The sequence below is a fragment of the Manihot esculenta genome, chromosome 13 (assembly GCF_001659605.2).
Source record: "Manihot esculenta cultivar AM560-2 chromosome 13, M.esculenta_v8, whole genome shotgun sequence".
Taxonomy (NCBI): domain Eukaryota; kingdom Viridiplantae; phylum Streptophyta; class Magnoliopsida; order Malpighiales; family Euphorbiaceae; genus Manihot; species Manihot esculenta.
Genome location: NC_035173.2, coordinates 5,439,530 through 5,454,173, shown reverse-complemented (window position 1 = coordinate 5,454,173; position 14,644 = coordinate 5,439,530). Strand labels below are relative to the sequence as shown.

Genomic DNA, 14,644 nt, shown 5'->3' with positions numbered 1-14,644 from the left:
AGTACTATGTTGGATGGAAATTGGAATAGGAAGTTTCCTTTTTGGTTGTTTTGGGGAACATCACCAATTCAAAATGGTTGCCTACCAAAGTTGTGAAATTGGCTAGCAAGGCATGACAGAGATTGTGTGTTTTTACAGGGAGAAGTGAAAAAAATTATTTTATACCATCATTATACATAAAACTATTATGAATTAATTATTTTAATTATAAGAGAATTTAGGTTTTAATTTATGTGAAACCTATTATAATCAGTACGTATTATTGTATAGTTTTAGAAGAGTCGGCTGGACTGACTCAGGACCCGAACTGTGTTAATCACAGATTGAATGGTGTATTGATGGTCAGCTTATGTAGACCGAACTATGTTAATCGCAGATTGAATGGTGTATTAATGGTCAGCTTATGTAGTAAGCTTTGATGGATTTTGGACCTGGCTTTTCTACCAAGATTCGATTCCCAACGGTTATCATGATTTAATTTAATTAAATTGAAATAACTAAATTATCTTGTCATCGCAAAAACAATACATCTTCTTTGATTTAATTAGATTGAAATAACTAAATTATCTTGTCACTAGAAAAACAATACATCATCTTTGATTCAGTATGCAACAAAGATCTAAGAACATCTCACAAGAGCATGTACGCAAAGAGAGATTGCAGAAACATCACACAATTCTTCAGCTGTAAAGAATAGCTAAAACTGATAATAATATTCAAGGAATTGCACATTCTAAAGGAAAAATAATAACCAACTTCTTTTGCATCAAAAACAAATTGTGCTCGCAAACAAAAAGGAACAAATCTATGGCTACCCATTTGAAATAGTGCTCTGCTGTGTTGAGAGTGATGTGAAGATCCAACAAACAAAACATTAACCTAAGCAGCTTAAAAACTTAGAAACCTGCTTTTTCTTAGGGATGATCTAATTCACTACTGCACATGTATGATTGCTAAATCAATGGATGACCAGGAACACATAGAAATTGCGTTGTTGTGAATTGAATGCGAGACGAGATTGGTGCTTTCTAATCCATGTTAAATACAACTTTCAAATACACAGCTTTGCACATGTAGTGCTAGAGGAGTTCAGAGAGAGCAGTAACAAGGCAATTCTGAAGACGACAGAAAAACTACACAGGATTCTTTCATTAGTCCTAAAAAAAGGGTCAAATATGTATGACACAACCGCCATTGATGCCTAAAATATTACCTGGAAAACATACACACTTTAGTGTGATGTATGAATTCCAAGAACAACCTGAACAAAAATTTCACTATTATACTTGAAAGCCCAAGAATAGTACAGAGCAAAAAGTAGGTTTAGAAAAAGAACTCGACCCAGTAACATAATGGGACAAGTCCATTGGGCCAGCAAACCAGAAGTTTGGAAAGACACTTAGCTAGTCAACCTTTGGTTCTCATAATTGTTATGCTTCCTTTTCCACCTTCAGTACGAATTTTTGTTTTGCCAACAACAGGCTTCCCCGAGAAAGCTGAAGTAGGGAATGCAGCAGGATCTTCATCATTTTGCTTTGATTTGGATGGTGGAGTGTGGATCCGTTGGTTTATGTCCTTCAGAGTAACATCTCCATGGAACCCACAGGGTTTGATGAAGGCAAATGGATAGACAATAGATGAAGCTAACTTAGAGGGCGTTCGTATAAAAGACTTCTTTCCTTAAGATGCATAAAAGAAATTCAGGGATAAAAAAGTTATAAAATGATTTAAACAACCTGCAAAGCATAATCTACTTTCTAGAAAATGCAATAATCCACATGTTATGTGACATTTTGATGGTTACAACTTAACGTTGCTTCCTTTGTTCCCTCATTAATAAGGAAAATGTTGATGGCTAATGTTGCTTCCCTTTTCCCCCCATTAGTAAGAATAAGGCAGGCATTCCAGATGTAAAACCAATCAACAGAAAGTGGAACAAAAAGAATAACTTCGTTGCACTAAAGTGACCAGAAGTGAGAAATTCAAATATCATTACAAAATATCCATCATATTATGTCTGTATACTTAACATTGAGAAATGAGGAATACCTTTAAAAACTACATTCTGCGGAGTCTGGGCAACATGCTTTGGAGCCATATTAGCTTCATTTCCAAGTGGACCATTGCAGAACTCTACAGCAGCAAGTTAATATTATAAACTTTACATAATAGTCATTTTGCACTTTACATGATACAGAGAGACAAAAAGACCAATTGTACATATTTATGCATATTATATGAATGGAAAACAATGCAGTATACCCGAAATATCAATTTGAAAATCAGATACGCCAGCAAAATTCCTACGTTTCACATGATAAATCAGTCAGCCTTTTTGTAGAATAATAGTCAAACTAGAGTCTGAAGTTTAAAGAAGCATACATATCATTGGGACTAGACTGCATCTCAGTGTCATTAAGGCATTCAGACAGCCACCTCTCAGATGACTGATCCAGGACCTCATAACTGGAGGCGGAAACATCTGCTTAAACATATGACATAATTGTTACAAATCCTGAAGTACTGAGCTAAAAAATCAGATACTCCAACTTCAATTGGTTTCCAAATTGAATCTTGATCCTTGAAAGAGACAAACCTGAAAACCCAGGAGCCCAATCGGATGCTTGCAGTAATACTTCATCAAGTGAGTCCGCCCTCCCCTAAACATAGAACCCAAAACATTAATCACTGACACAAATCCTTTAGACACTTTAGTAATCCATTGATAATGCAGGGCCAGATGAATTAAAAGGGTAAAATGTTTGATTGACCAAAGGCAGAATTAAGCTAGTTAAAGAAAACAGCCAAGTTCAGCTTTAAAGATCCAGATTCCAGACCACAACTATCTCCAACATTGATGACAAGCTTTAGATGATGAAAAGTCAGAAAATTAAAGGGATATATGGCATTTACATTTGATAGAAATACGGACAGCATCTCTTCATTGCAAAAAGGGGAATCAACGGCTTGAGTATCAAACTGTAACATCCGGCGCCTCTTTAATTGTGAAAAGGTTTCTTTTCGTTCTTCTGGTTCCTTCTGCATGTTATCTGAAACACATTCTTTCTGATTAGAAATGGCAGCAGGCAACTTACAATTAGGCAAACCAGAAAAAAAAAATATTAAAAAATGGGGAATAAAGCCATACCACTATTATTAACATTGTAAGCCAAATCCCCACAAGCCTTTACTGGGGTTGTTTCATCTAACATGTAAGAAAGATCTTCCTCATTCAGAGCCACTTCCTTCCATAAACATTGAGATCCATCTGCTGAGAACATCAACACCATGCAGACATCAGATGTGCTTCATTAACTTGCTTGGCCCAATCATTGGCTGCAGTGACATTTTTCACTTACAAGCAAGTTAGAAACCATGCAACAACTTACCATAATTGGAGTCCTTTTGAAGACAATAATCCTCCCCTTGCCAATCCCAATGTTCTCCATTGCCACTTCATAAAATGAGGAAGGGATTCAGAATGTTAGGCTTATCAAAACACATCTGTAAAGCCTAACAAAGTAACAAAGTAATGGGCAAGCAACAAGGAATGCAATCCTTGGATGAAAGCATCATATATATCATGCTTAGAATTAGGTTTCATTCTGCACTTTACTAAATTTAGTAAATTAAGCCTAAAATCAACCTCAAGTCAACATAAATGATTCCAGTAAAAGGAAACATAATCACCAAATTTGCAGACAAAATCAACCAGAGTTGGGAAAAAATTAACAATCGGCCCATTGCATCCAATTTTGTAGCCCAAAGGAAAAATCATAAAACATTTTTATTGTTTGGATCTAAGCAGGATGAAAACTTTAGACAATGATATGTGTTTTGGCAATTTGCTTTCATTATAAATTATCTAAACACATAAGAAAAAAGAAAAAGGGGAAAGAAAAATAGAATGACCCACCAATTTGTTCAGAGCCCACATCCTCATTATCATCATTTTACCATCAAACAGTACAAGATAAATCCAGCAAACTCAACAAACAAAAAGAGCAAAAAAGAAAAAAAAATTGAAATTAACAAAACCAGCATAAATGTATAAATAGATACATAAATAGAAGTAAAATGTAGACCGGAAATCTCCCATGGATGATATTAAAAAAATAAAATACATGCAGGTCAATGAAAACCCATCTCACAAAACACTCTACCAAAACAACAGAAAAAAATGGCAGTTAAATTTTTTCTTCTTTTTTTTTTTTTTTTGAAAAGAAAATTGTAGAAACACTTCACATAACACGCATTCCTAAACCAACCCATGAATGAGGACCGATTTGAGAAAGGGATTTACCCATCATTGTTGTAATCCATCTCTGCAACTCAACAAAAATCACACTCAGAAATCAAAATCCTCCTTTCTCTCCCTCACCCACTTAACAATCAGAAAAAATAGCCGTTATCCAGAGATCGATTCAGCTTTCTCTACACAGAGATACCCAAAATAAACAATATATATACACACTCACGTACAGACACGCAGACACAAAGTTCAGTAAGTGTGCTTTACTTGAGACGTGCTCTCTCTCTCTATATATATCTCTCTCAAACGCGCCGTCTCCCCTTTACCTTATTTGTGCGCTTTTATTAATTCCAGCCATTCCCGGTGCGTGATGGATTTGTATACAAGACAGGGAGAGATTCCAGAGAAGGGAAAATCGGAGAGGACCACTACATCCACCGGACCTTCCGCAGGCTACGTCAGTTGAGAAATTATATTTCCTTTGGAGATATTATTCAGTTCAATTTTATTACTATTTAGTATTTAATTTCTTTTTGAATTAATCTAGATTTTCCTTCCATAATTTAGCGCCTTTTTCATTCACTCCTCTCTATTAGCGCGTGGGTCAACTGTCCAATTGTACAAAGAAAACTGTCAATAACTTTATAGGTTTTGGTAAAACCGGTGGACGTGGCGCGTATGTGTGGGACATGTGGTTGAAAGTGACATTGCTCCTTGCCTATTTCAAAGTAAAACGTTACATTCAACCACGATCTAATTACATCAAAACATGTCTTTTTCTCCTACCCCATTATTTCTATTTACTTTATTTTTATACATATTAAAAAATATAATTTTTTATTAATTTTTAATTATAAATCTTTTAAATATATTAATATTTATTAAATATTAAAAAATATTTTAAAAATAAAATAAAATTATAATAATCAATTTGTATATTATTATAATTAAATAATAAATAAAAATTATAAAATAAAAAAAATAATTTTTATTAATTTTTTAATTATATTTATTTTAAAAATATTAAATTTTATTAAATATTAAAAAAAATTTTATGATTAATGAAAAATTATTTTTTTAAAAAATAAAATTAAATAAATTATAATAATTTATTTATGTATTAATTATATGTGAAAAAAGAGGTAAAAAATAACTTTATGATAATAAAAAAGTCAATAAAAAATTATAAAATAAAAATATAAAATATAATAAATAAATAAATAAATAAATAACTCATTTTTATTTTTTCGTGCACTTAATAATAAATAAATAAATTATTATACTAATTAAAAAATTTTAATTAGTAAAAGTAAATAGTATTTAATTCAAATAAAAAAATTAATACTGAAATAATTTAAAAATTCAGTTTGATTTTTATTTATTTCAGTTTGATTTTTAATTTTAAAAATTTTAATTATTCCAGTTCGATTCGATTTTAATTAAAAAAATAAAAAAATTAAATTGAATTGATTAGTGATAATAATATATTATTTTTAATAATATAGAGAAATTAAATTATATTAAAATAAAAATATTTTAATTAAATTTTAAAATATTAAAAATAATGTATAAAAATAAAAAATTTATTAAAAATTAAAATTAATTAAATCGAACTTAATTGAATTTAATTTTATTTTTAATTAAAATTAATTTAATTTAATTTTTATAAATATTAAAATTTTAATTTTAATTTATTCAGTTGCTCACACTAATTATTCACTATTTTATCATATCATTTCTTTTCATAGCGGAGTTGATACAACATCCACACGACGCGACAGAAGTTTATGACGTGAGAAACCTGGGCCTGGGCCTGGTCCTGGGCCTGGATTTCGGCATGGGCTGCTCTTTTATAATTATTAGCTTTATTCAACGTGGGTGGGATATTTAATATTCATTATAATATTATATATATAATTATAATTATAATTATTTTATAATTTTATAATTACTTTTTATTTTATTATAAAAATATTTTTAACAAAATATCTTATAATTTCTACACGTAAAAAAAAAACCCTAACCTCTACCACTTTAATATTTTATCCCAAATTTTTATAACATACGTTGATTGAAAAACTCATAAAAAATAACCCACAATTTATCGATTTTTAATATTAAATTTAATTTAAAATTATAATATTAATTTAATTCAATTCAATTTTAAATATCAAAAAATATTTTTTTAAAAAATAATGTAAACTAAATTGTATTGTTTTAAATAATATTTATTACAATTTTAAACATAAAATTTTGTGATTTTCTAATAATTTATCATAAATTAAAATATTTACGTAATTTAAAAATTACAGCTAATTAAAATTTATTTTTTTTTCACAATTTTAGATGAATATAATCATATGTTTATTAAGCAGATATTGAACAAACCTTTTTTTTAAATAGAAATTAAATATTAAATAATAAAATTTAAAATTTCTCGTATTTACTCGGATACACTTAATATCATATTAAATTTATGAGTAAGATATAAAATAATTTTTTTTTCTTAAATAATTATATTTTAAAGACATAAATATTCATTCAAATTTTTAATTTTAAAATTAATTTAAATTTGAATTACTCAATTTTGAGAATAAAGAGGATATAGAAGTCTGAAATAAGTTTTATTTTTATTAAATTAAATATTTGTATGTTAGATTTATTGATTAATTATATATATTTCAATTAATTATATAAATTTTGATTTTTTATATTTAATACCATTTTAAAATTATATTTTTATTTAACAAACAAAATAACATTTTTAGAATAAGACATCCTTGAGGAAAGGAGGAGCTTCTTGGAAGAAAAATGAAGGTTGATGAGGTCAATATAAACGGAAAGTTGAGGGCTACCCGTGACCTTGTCCTCTCACCTCAAGCTCTCCTGATGAAGACTGGCAGGCTAATTGGCATTAGTTATATATTTATAGTTTTTAATTTTTTTTTATATGAAAATATAGAAATTCATTGTTTTGCCATCAAAAGGTGGCATAAAATAATTATTTAATTTTTTATTTGGACTCTATTTATTTATATAAAATAATTTATATAGAAAATAAATAATTTATTCGTTTAATTTTTTTCTAGTATGAAAAAAAAATATTAATACAATTTATATTTATAATATTTAATAGCATCAATACAATTTTAAAAATTGAAATTTAAATTGTTATATATATATAAGAAATTATTTTATTTAAAAGGTCAAAATTTTATTTAGTTAATAAAATATTATGGCTAATTTTTTTTAAGTCAACCCTTAGCTCCCATCTCCAGGCTCCTATGATAGGGACCAGCAGGTAAAGTGTCACTAATCTTTATTTTAAATTTTTTTAATGAAGTTTCTAGATAATAAAATTATTATGACCTTCTCAAACTTAAAATGTTTATTTATAAACAAATGCTTTATAGAGCTAATAGATTAAAAAAAAAATCAATACTTTAGGTTATTCTCAATTACAGTTAATTTTTTTTATCGATTATAGTCTATCTTTTTATTTTTATCAATTTTAGTATAATTTTAAAATTTTTTATTAATTATAATTTGTGGTAAAAAATCAATACTTTAAGTTATTTTCAATTAAATTAATTATTTGAATGTACCGTTATAAAAATAAATTATTAAACTAAAATTATATTTACCGTGAAATTAGGTGCGGTTGGGTTGCACTCACATTTAGAGCTTATTTAGTATTGTGTTTTGAAGCTGAAAATTTACTTTTATGGAAAATAATAATTTTAAATAACATTGAAAAGAACTGTTTTTTTGTTTTAATACTACTAAATAATTTTATTAAAAAACTAATTTTCTCAACAGCAAAACCTGAACTTCTGGGCGTTGTTCAATAATTTTAAATTAGTTCACGATATTGAACAATAAAATTTGGTTGTTTTGTTTAATAAAGTGTAATTTCTTGTTGCTTTAGTAGTGTTTACTTTCCCTGCCTTCCTAAATTGAGGACGAATATATCTCTAGTTTTGCTTTTTGGGTGGCTTTTTTTCTCCGTTTCTTTGTTGATTTTATCTTTGTTGCACAGATCTTGAGAGGATTCATATGCGAAATAAAGAGTTAAGCATAACGTGGAGGTGGAAAAATAATGAGGTACAAAGGCTATGATTATGAGAATGGGGATGGCTTGCTTTTGAAAATTGAGAGAAAAAAAATAAAATTAAAGACTGCTATTAGTTGGGCTTTCAGCCATGAACGTTTTGGTGTAGTCGTTTGTGATCAAGTGGTTATGGCTCTAAAAGGCTAGAGTGCAGGGGAAGGAGTAGGGTTGGCCCATGTGCCTAGCTGTCTGATCAACTTTTTTTATTTCAATCAACATTTCAGCTGAAAGCATGAAGGTTGGGCTCATAAACATCCCTTTTCTGCTTGGTTTTATGATTTAGTTTGATTTAATGCTTAATATATAAAATAATTAATAAAAATATGTTTGTCGTATAAGTTAACTATAAAATTACTAATTTTTGTATTATATTAGTTATTTTATTATGGTTTAATGCATATTTATACATCTAAATTTAGATCCTCTATCTTTCATGTTTTACATTATAATAACATAAAAATTAACTATTATAACTATTTTTATTTTTATTTTATTTTTAAAATATCTATTAATATATAATAAAATTTAATATTTTTCAAATAAATATAATTAAAAATATGAATATATGTATAAAAAAATTATAAAATGAAGTGAATATTTAAATTTTGCGTATTAAATATTCCAACTATTCTGGTAATCTATTATTGAACACTTAAACTTGCATTTATTAGTAATAAACATAAATTTACTTTATCAATGAAAAGTGAGACGCAGATGCGATAACATAAACATTAGCCGGGAAACCTCATTCATGCATAGGGTTTTCTCTATCTTTCAGTTCCTTCTTTTTACCTCTCTTCTCTTTAATCATCATGACATTGATCGACCATGGCAGAGGAGACTCAAAAGCAGGCAGCACCTACACTGAGGCTCTTTCTACCATTACTTTATGGAAACATTGCCTGCAGCTTGGTTATATGGGATCGTGCAAACGCTGCCTTATGCTCTAATTTCTTATGTTATTACTTTGGTAGATAATGGTATCTAATTGACATGTGCTATTGATCAAGGAGGAGTTCATTCGTGTTTTTATTTTCAAACCCTGGTGCAGCTGAAAAAACAACAAGAAGCTCTAATTACCAGCTCGAAAAGCTCAAGTACACTTGAGGACATCTAGATTTGTTTACTGTCAAAAAGCCTAATTCTTATATGAGTTTGTTATGCTTATTTTGCAGAGTTTATTCCCAGGTTTATTGGGGAAGGTAAATTGTCTCCAGAAATCATAAAAGTTCAAACGCTTGCTCCATACTCTTAAGTTTGTGAAGAAGAACCTTAACATTTGCATGTTGCCCGAGGCAACTATAAAGATTGCAAGTTTAAGTTGGGCCTACAAGGCTACGAGATATACTATTCATAGACTTGAGCAGGTGAAAAGAAAAACCAAGTTGCATATACCGTTCCTGTGAATATTGTAGTGAGGAAATTAGTCGACCTATCTGTATTTTCAAACTCACAAATTCACCATATGACACCTTCAAATCCATTTCTACCGTGGCCATTTGCCCAAAAAACAAAAAAAATCTGGTCGGAAATGGGAAGCACAGAGTAATACAATAACAAATAGTGCAATACCATAAAGCCAAAAATATTTTAAAACCAAACTCATACAGTATAACCTTCAGAATATATTTAAATAGAAACACAAAACTTCTTAACGTCTGCATCAGATTCAAGTTAATTTACATTAGCATTTATATAGACTAAGAAAATATTTGTATCCATTTGGTCTCAACAAGCACTCAAGGGTATACATTTCCGCCTCCAGTTTGGTGCAGCATTGCATCTATTTCATCCCCATCTTCCATCTCAAGCTGTGTCCCCAAAAAGAAAATACTTTTAAAAAATAAAATAAAACGAACAACTAAACAAATTTGTAATTCATGCAGAACCACTAAAATAACGACATTATTGTATAGAAACCAATGATTAGTTCCAAGGAGTTATATTGGTAAATGCCATCTAGAAATAAATGTCATCATTGTCCCATTATTATATTAGAAGTGTAATTTTAAATATTCATAGCCTTGAGGTTAAAACAAATTGATCATCACTTAAGGGTATGTTTGGTTCAATTCTAATTCCTCAAATTTTGTAGAATTCAATTGAATTCCATGTTCTGTGTGTTTGCTTTAGAGAGAAATTAGAATTGAATTATATATGGAATTGGTTATAACTAAAACCAATTCCTTTAAGTTTTGATGGAATTTGAAATGAATTCCACACAACTTACCTAACAATATTTTGTGGACTAAAATGCCCATAACATAACTTTTTCTTTTAATTATCATTTATTTTACTAGTTAATTAAATAAATAACTGAAAATTAATAAATAATTAAAAAAATTAATGATTTCAAAATAAATGATTAAAGTTATTTTAATAAATAATTATATTTTTTTAATTTTTATGTTATTTTATAAATATTAAATAAAAGTAATAGATACTACTAAACAACCCAACATCTATTTTAAATGTTCAAAGTCTTCAAATTGATTGGATGGAATGGAAACTTTCTTACACAAGTGTATATATGCTAATATCAACTCTCATGTTAATTTATTTTGATTTTATCAATATATTGTTAGTAGATTTATATTTTATTAATTGTGAATATTATTATTGTTGATTCTGAAATAGAACTAGTGAATTTTTTCAAAATTTAGGGACCTAACAGTAATTTTCCCTAAAAATAATTTAGGAGGGCAAGATGAAGAACTCAAATCGCTAAAAACACACACCAAATCGTAAAAGTAGAATAATTTTACCTCATCAGGAGTCTGTTCTCCTCGCAGTCTGCGACCATCAAATAAAAATGCAATGGAGTTAAACTCCACCGACTGTCTGTCACAGTAAGCGGTCATTAGCTTGCGCAGCTGGGTGCTTCGCTTGATCCTGAAAAACACCTCATTGCCATCCTAAAGCCAAACAAATAGCAAAATAATTAAAAGAAAACAAAGCATCAAGATAAAAGGTCCAACTATTGAATTGTGCATGCATAACAGAAAAGCTAAAATACACAAATTAGCCAATAAATTATGTAATGAACGAATAATAAATATTGCCTGCGCTTCTAACAAGACAATTCCAATCTTGAATATTGATGTAAAAGGCAACCACAATAGCTGATCAACACTGGAGAAGCCATCATTGGCAAACCCACATTCCCTAAGCTTATGACAATTCATGCATTGTTAGAAAATAGGAAGGAAGCCTCAGACATCATCTTTACCCACAGAAACAATTAAAAAAAAAAAAAAGTGAAAAAAAAAGACACATGTTTCCATCCTACAACATTTTGCAACGAGTAATCTATTCCAAACAGGAATCAATTTATCCAATAAATTCTAGTAATCAATAGCAGTAACAATTTTCTATTAACTCATGCATAGAAATCCAAAGCCTATTATCTTTCACAAGAGATTTATCTGATCAACTCCTAATTTACAGCTCAAGCGCGAAACTAGAATTAGAACTAAAGAAAGAATTTTGTTAAATAAAATCTAAAACACAAGGACAGAAGCCAAAAAAAGAAAGAAGCAGCTTCCCACTAAGATACACAAAATTTAGTCATTGAATTGAGTGGTCTTCATACTATATTAAAGCTACAGTGCACTTTTTACAGACTAAATTATCTTCCCCTTGTCAATTAACGAAATACCTAAAATACCAATAATCTAATACTGAGAACCGATCTACCAAAAAAGATTACGGCTTATTCTGCCACCGAAAAATTGCTACCATTAGGAAACAGTTTCCACAATTGAATTCCACTGCATGCAACAGATCTTACTCCAACAAGACCAAACAGACAACCGATCAAACAACATGCAAACACAAATAAAACGCATAAAGTTTTCTTCCTTGCATGCATACCTGGCCTTTGACTTTGAGATTAATGTGAGCGGACTGATCCATAGGCTTCTTGTCTTCCTCCGGAGCACCGACACCAGCGCCACCACCACCACCACCACCACCACCACCACCACCACCACCGGCTGCAGCAGACATATTTAAACAGCTTGCGAGTGTTTTCCCTCGCTTCTCTCTACTCTTTCCGTGAGGTCCTTAGGGCCTTCTGCCAATAGAAATAAGCCCACAGATACTCTGAAAACGTCACAACGCGGACAAAAGTACAATGCGTTATATATACGCAATTAATTAATAAAATAAATAAATTTTAATTAAAAATATATAAATATATTGGTTTTTTGAAAGACTCGCGGCGATTTGGTCACTGCAATACTAAGACTTCATATGCACGAAGATTTGCACGGTGAATTCTCTAAAATGCCCTTAGTGATGAGGTGTCCTATTTGAAGCGGCGAGTTTTTCTGTTTTATGTACGAACGCGAGTTGGGGGAGTAAGGCGCGTGAATGAAGTGAATTTGATAAATGTTTGGATTCCAGGAAATGGGAATCGTGGATTTCATGGCTAAAGAAAAGTAATGAAAAGGCAAAGTTGACGGTTGAAATTTGATAGGGAGAGAATCGGACGGTTTAGAATGATTGGAAAATGTGAGGATTAGGATGAATGGGTGGTCGTGGATGGATGCTTTTTTAAAATGTGGGTGAGTACGATGTGTACCGTTGGATTTTTATTGGTAATTTAATTTGAATTAGATTCTTCCTTATCCAATTTCAGGGGCTGCAAACGTGGTCGAGTTAAATCACTCATTAACTTTCTTTTTATATTTTTTATTGAACAAAAGTATAAGAGTCGGTTTTGATTTTAAAAATAAGAAATAAAAGGTATAAGAGTCCCATTAATGACTCAGAATCAACCCAGTAGAAGGTTCCAAAATTAACTCAATTAAAATAAATTTTATGTAGATTAAATCTATATGAATTATAGATTAAAATGACAGTGAAAATTTATATATGATAACGTATAAAAACAGCCACAACCATTTAAATAGTAACATATGTACGTGTGATTTTAAAAAAAAGTTATTTGTTTTATTGGTTTGGTCGAGTCGAAAAAAAATCAATTTATAAAGATCAAAGATCAGACCATCGACACTTTTGACATTCCTAATACTCAGAATGAACATAACGACTTTCTCAGTATTCATACCACACTTTAAAAATAAATATAAAGACCATGAATTCCAATGAAAATCATACATAACGGACACGACCTGAATAAATTTGAGCAAGTCAACTGACCTCCAGAAGATAGTTGGTCCATTTTATCTTACTCCGAGATATTGAATGCGCAAGTAAAAAGGCTGTCCAACCACCTAACACACTTGCCAAACAAAGAGTATGGGCTTGATTAAAGAAATTGATCAGTCGTCTACTAACCACTTGACATACCTATCATATTACGCCACCATCCAATCTGATAGGATATAAAATGGAAAATCAAAATACAAATATCAAAAAACAAAATAACTTCGTGGAATCCATCTCTCTCATCTCTAAAGTTCTTACAAACTCTCACTCTCATAAGAACTAAAACCCAAAGAAAATAAGTTAATCCCCTAAAAAACACAAAAGAACCCTTAAAATGGAAACTCTCTGGAAAACTCCTTTTCCCTCGAAATGGAAACCCTTTAAAAATTTCATTTTAAAAAAATTATTATTTACTTATTTATTGACTTTTATTTTCTCTTGATGTTAATGAATATTAGAAGATAATTTTTTATCTAACTCAGAGCGTCACAAAGTTGACCCCTGATTGTCTTTTTTTTATCTTATAGGTCCCCTTTGTAATACCCGGCTAGATCAATCACATAAAGCATGCAAAAGAAAGCTGGACAGAACATTTTCGGCGGCAGGTTCGGCGGCCGAATGTCCTCTCCAAAGCCGAAACTCAAGTACCTTCGGCTGCCGAATCTCTACTTTCGGCTGCCGAACCCTTTCGGAGGCAAGGTTCGGGGACGAAAACACACTCCAGAGACGAAAGTCTCTAACCTTCGGCGGCCGAATCTCCCTTCCAGAGCCGAACCTCAAAACTCTCGGGGGTGAACTGTGGCAGCCAAAGCCACCTCTCAAGGGGTTCGGCAGCCGAATGCACCTTCGGCTGCCGAACCTGAGTTCATCCAGAACTCAGCTTCGTGCACAACCTAGCTCCTCAAACCATTCCCACACTCAAAACATGCATAACACAACTCCTTAACACACATATACTCAAGTATATGTACAAAGGGGTCCAAAACTAACTTACAACCCTAACAAAAACAACAAACATAGCACATAAACATGCTTTCATCATCAAAACACCAAAAACATACTTTAAACCCTAAACATGCATCTCTACCCATAACTTCCATCAAACC

The 14,644-nt window shown here is 30.5% G+C and overlaps 2 protein-coding genes across 8 annotated transcripts; both read right to left on the bottom strand.

Moving 5' to 3' along the window:
• Positions 1-1,020: 1,020 nt before the first annotated feature.
• LOC110630300 (protein XRI1) lies at positions 1,021-4,748 on the bottom strand. Of its 6 annotated transcripts, none has more exons than XM_021777723.2 (9): positions 4,579-4,748; positions 3,390-3,454; positions 3,149-3,271; positions 2,914-3,050; positions 2,597-2,660; positions 2,383-2,482; positions 2,263-2,303; positions 2,050-2,133; positions 1,021-1,679 (listed from the first exon to the last, which is right to left on the bottom strand). In XM_021777723.2, exons 1-9 carry the CDS (start codon positions 4,608-4,610, stop codon positions 1,408-1,410), a joined length of 918 nt encoding a protein of 305 aa, XP_021633415.1. In that variant the 5' UTR covers positions 4,611-4,748; the 3' UTR covers positions 1,021-1,407. The 6 variants fall into 6 exon arrangements, with proteins under 6 accessions (XP_021633415.1, XP_021633416.1, XP_021633417.1 ...); XM_021777724.2 differs by having other exon boundaries at positions 3,149-3,268; XM_021777725.2 differs by having other exon boundaries at positions 4,304-4,732.
• A 5,220-nt stretch (positions 4,749-9,968) lies between these two features.
• Positions 9,969-12,475, bottom strand: LOC110630303 (small ubiquitin-related modifier 2). Of its 2 annotated transcripts, XM_043949989.1 has the most exons (4): positions 12,237-12,470; positions 11,426-11,533; positions 11,129-11,278; positions 9,969-10,174 (listed from the first exon to the last, which is right to left on the bottom strand). In XM_043949989.1, the coding sequence occupies exons 1-4, from the start codon at positions 12,369-12,371 to the stop codon at positions 10,103-10,105; spliced, it is 465 nt and encodes a 154-aa protein (XP_043805924.1). In that variant the 5' UTR covers positions 12,372-12,470; the 3' UTR covers positions 9,969-10,102. The 2 variants fall into 2 exon arrangements, with proteins under 2 accessions (XP_043805924.1, XP_021633424.1); XM_021777732.2 differs by lacking the exon at positions 11,426-11,533 and having other exon boundaries at positions 12,237-12,475.
• Positions 12,476-14,644: the final 2,169 nt, after the last annotated feature.

Bases quoted from the DNA above. Each gene is read 5' to 3' on its own strand.
- LOC110630300 (XM_021777723.2), bottom strand. From the start codon at position 4,610: ATGGCTGGAATTAATAAAAGCGCACAAATAAG. The intron at 3,272-3,389 runs GTAAGTTGTTGC...TGATGTTCTCAG, and splicing joins TCAAAAGGACTCCAATTATG to CAGATGGATCTCAATGTTTA. The intron at 1,680-2,049 runs GTATTCCTCATT...ATGCATCTTAAG, and splicing joins GCAGAATGTAGTTTTTAAAG to GAAAGAAGTCTTTTATACGA.
- LOC110630303 (XM_043949989.1), bottom strand. From the start codon at position 12,371: ATGTCTGCTGCAGCCGGTGGTGGTGGTGGTGGTGGTGGTGGTGGTGGT. The intron at 11,279-11,425 runs GCAATATTTATT...GTTTGGCTTTAG, and splicing joins TTGTCTTGTTAGAAGCGCAG to GATGGCAATGAGGTGTTTTT. The intron at 10,175-11,128 runs GTAAAATTATTC...TTGGGGACACAG, and splicing joins GAGAACAGACTCCTGATGAG to CTTGAGATGGAAGATGGGGA.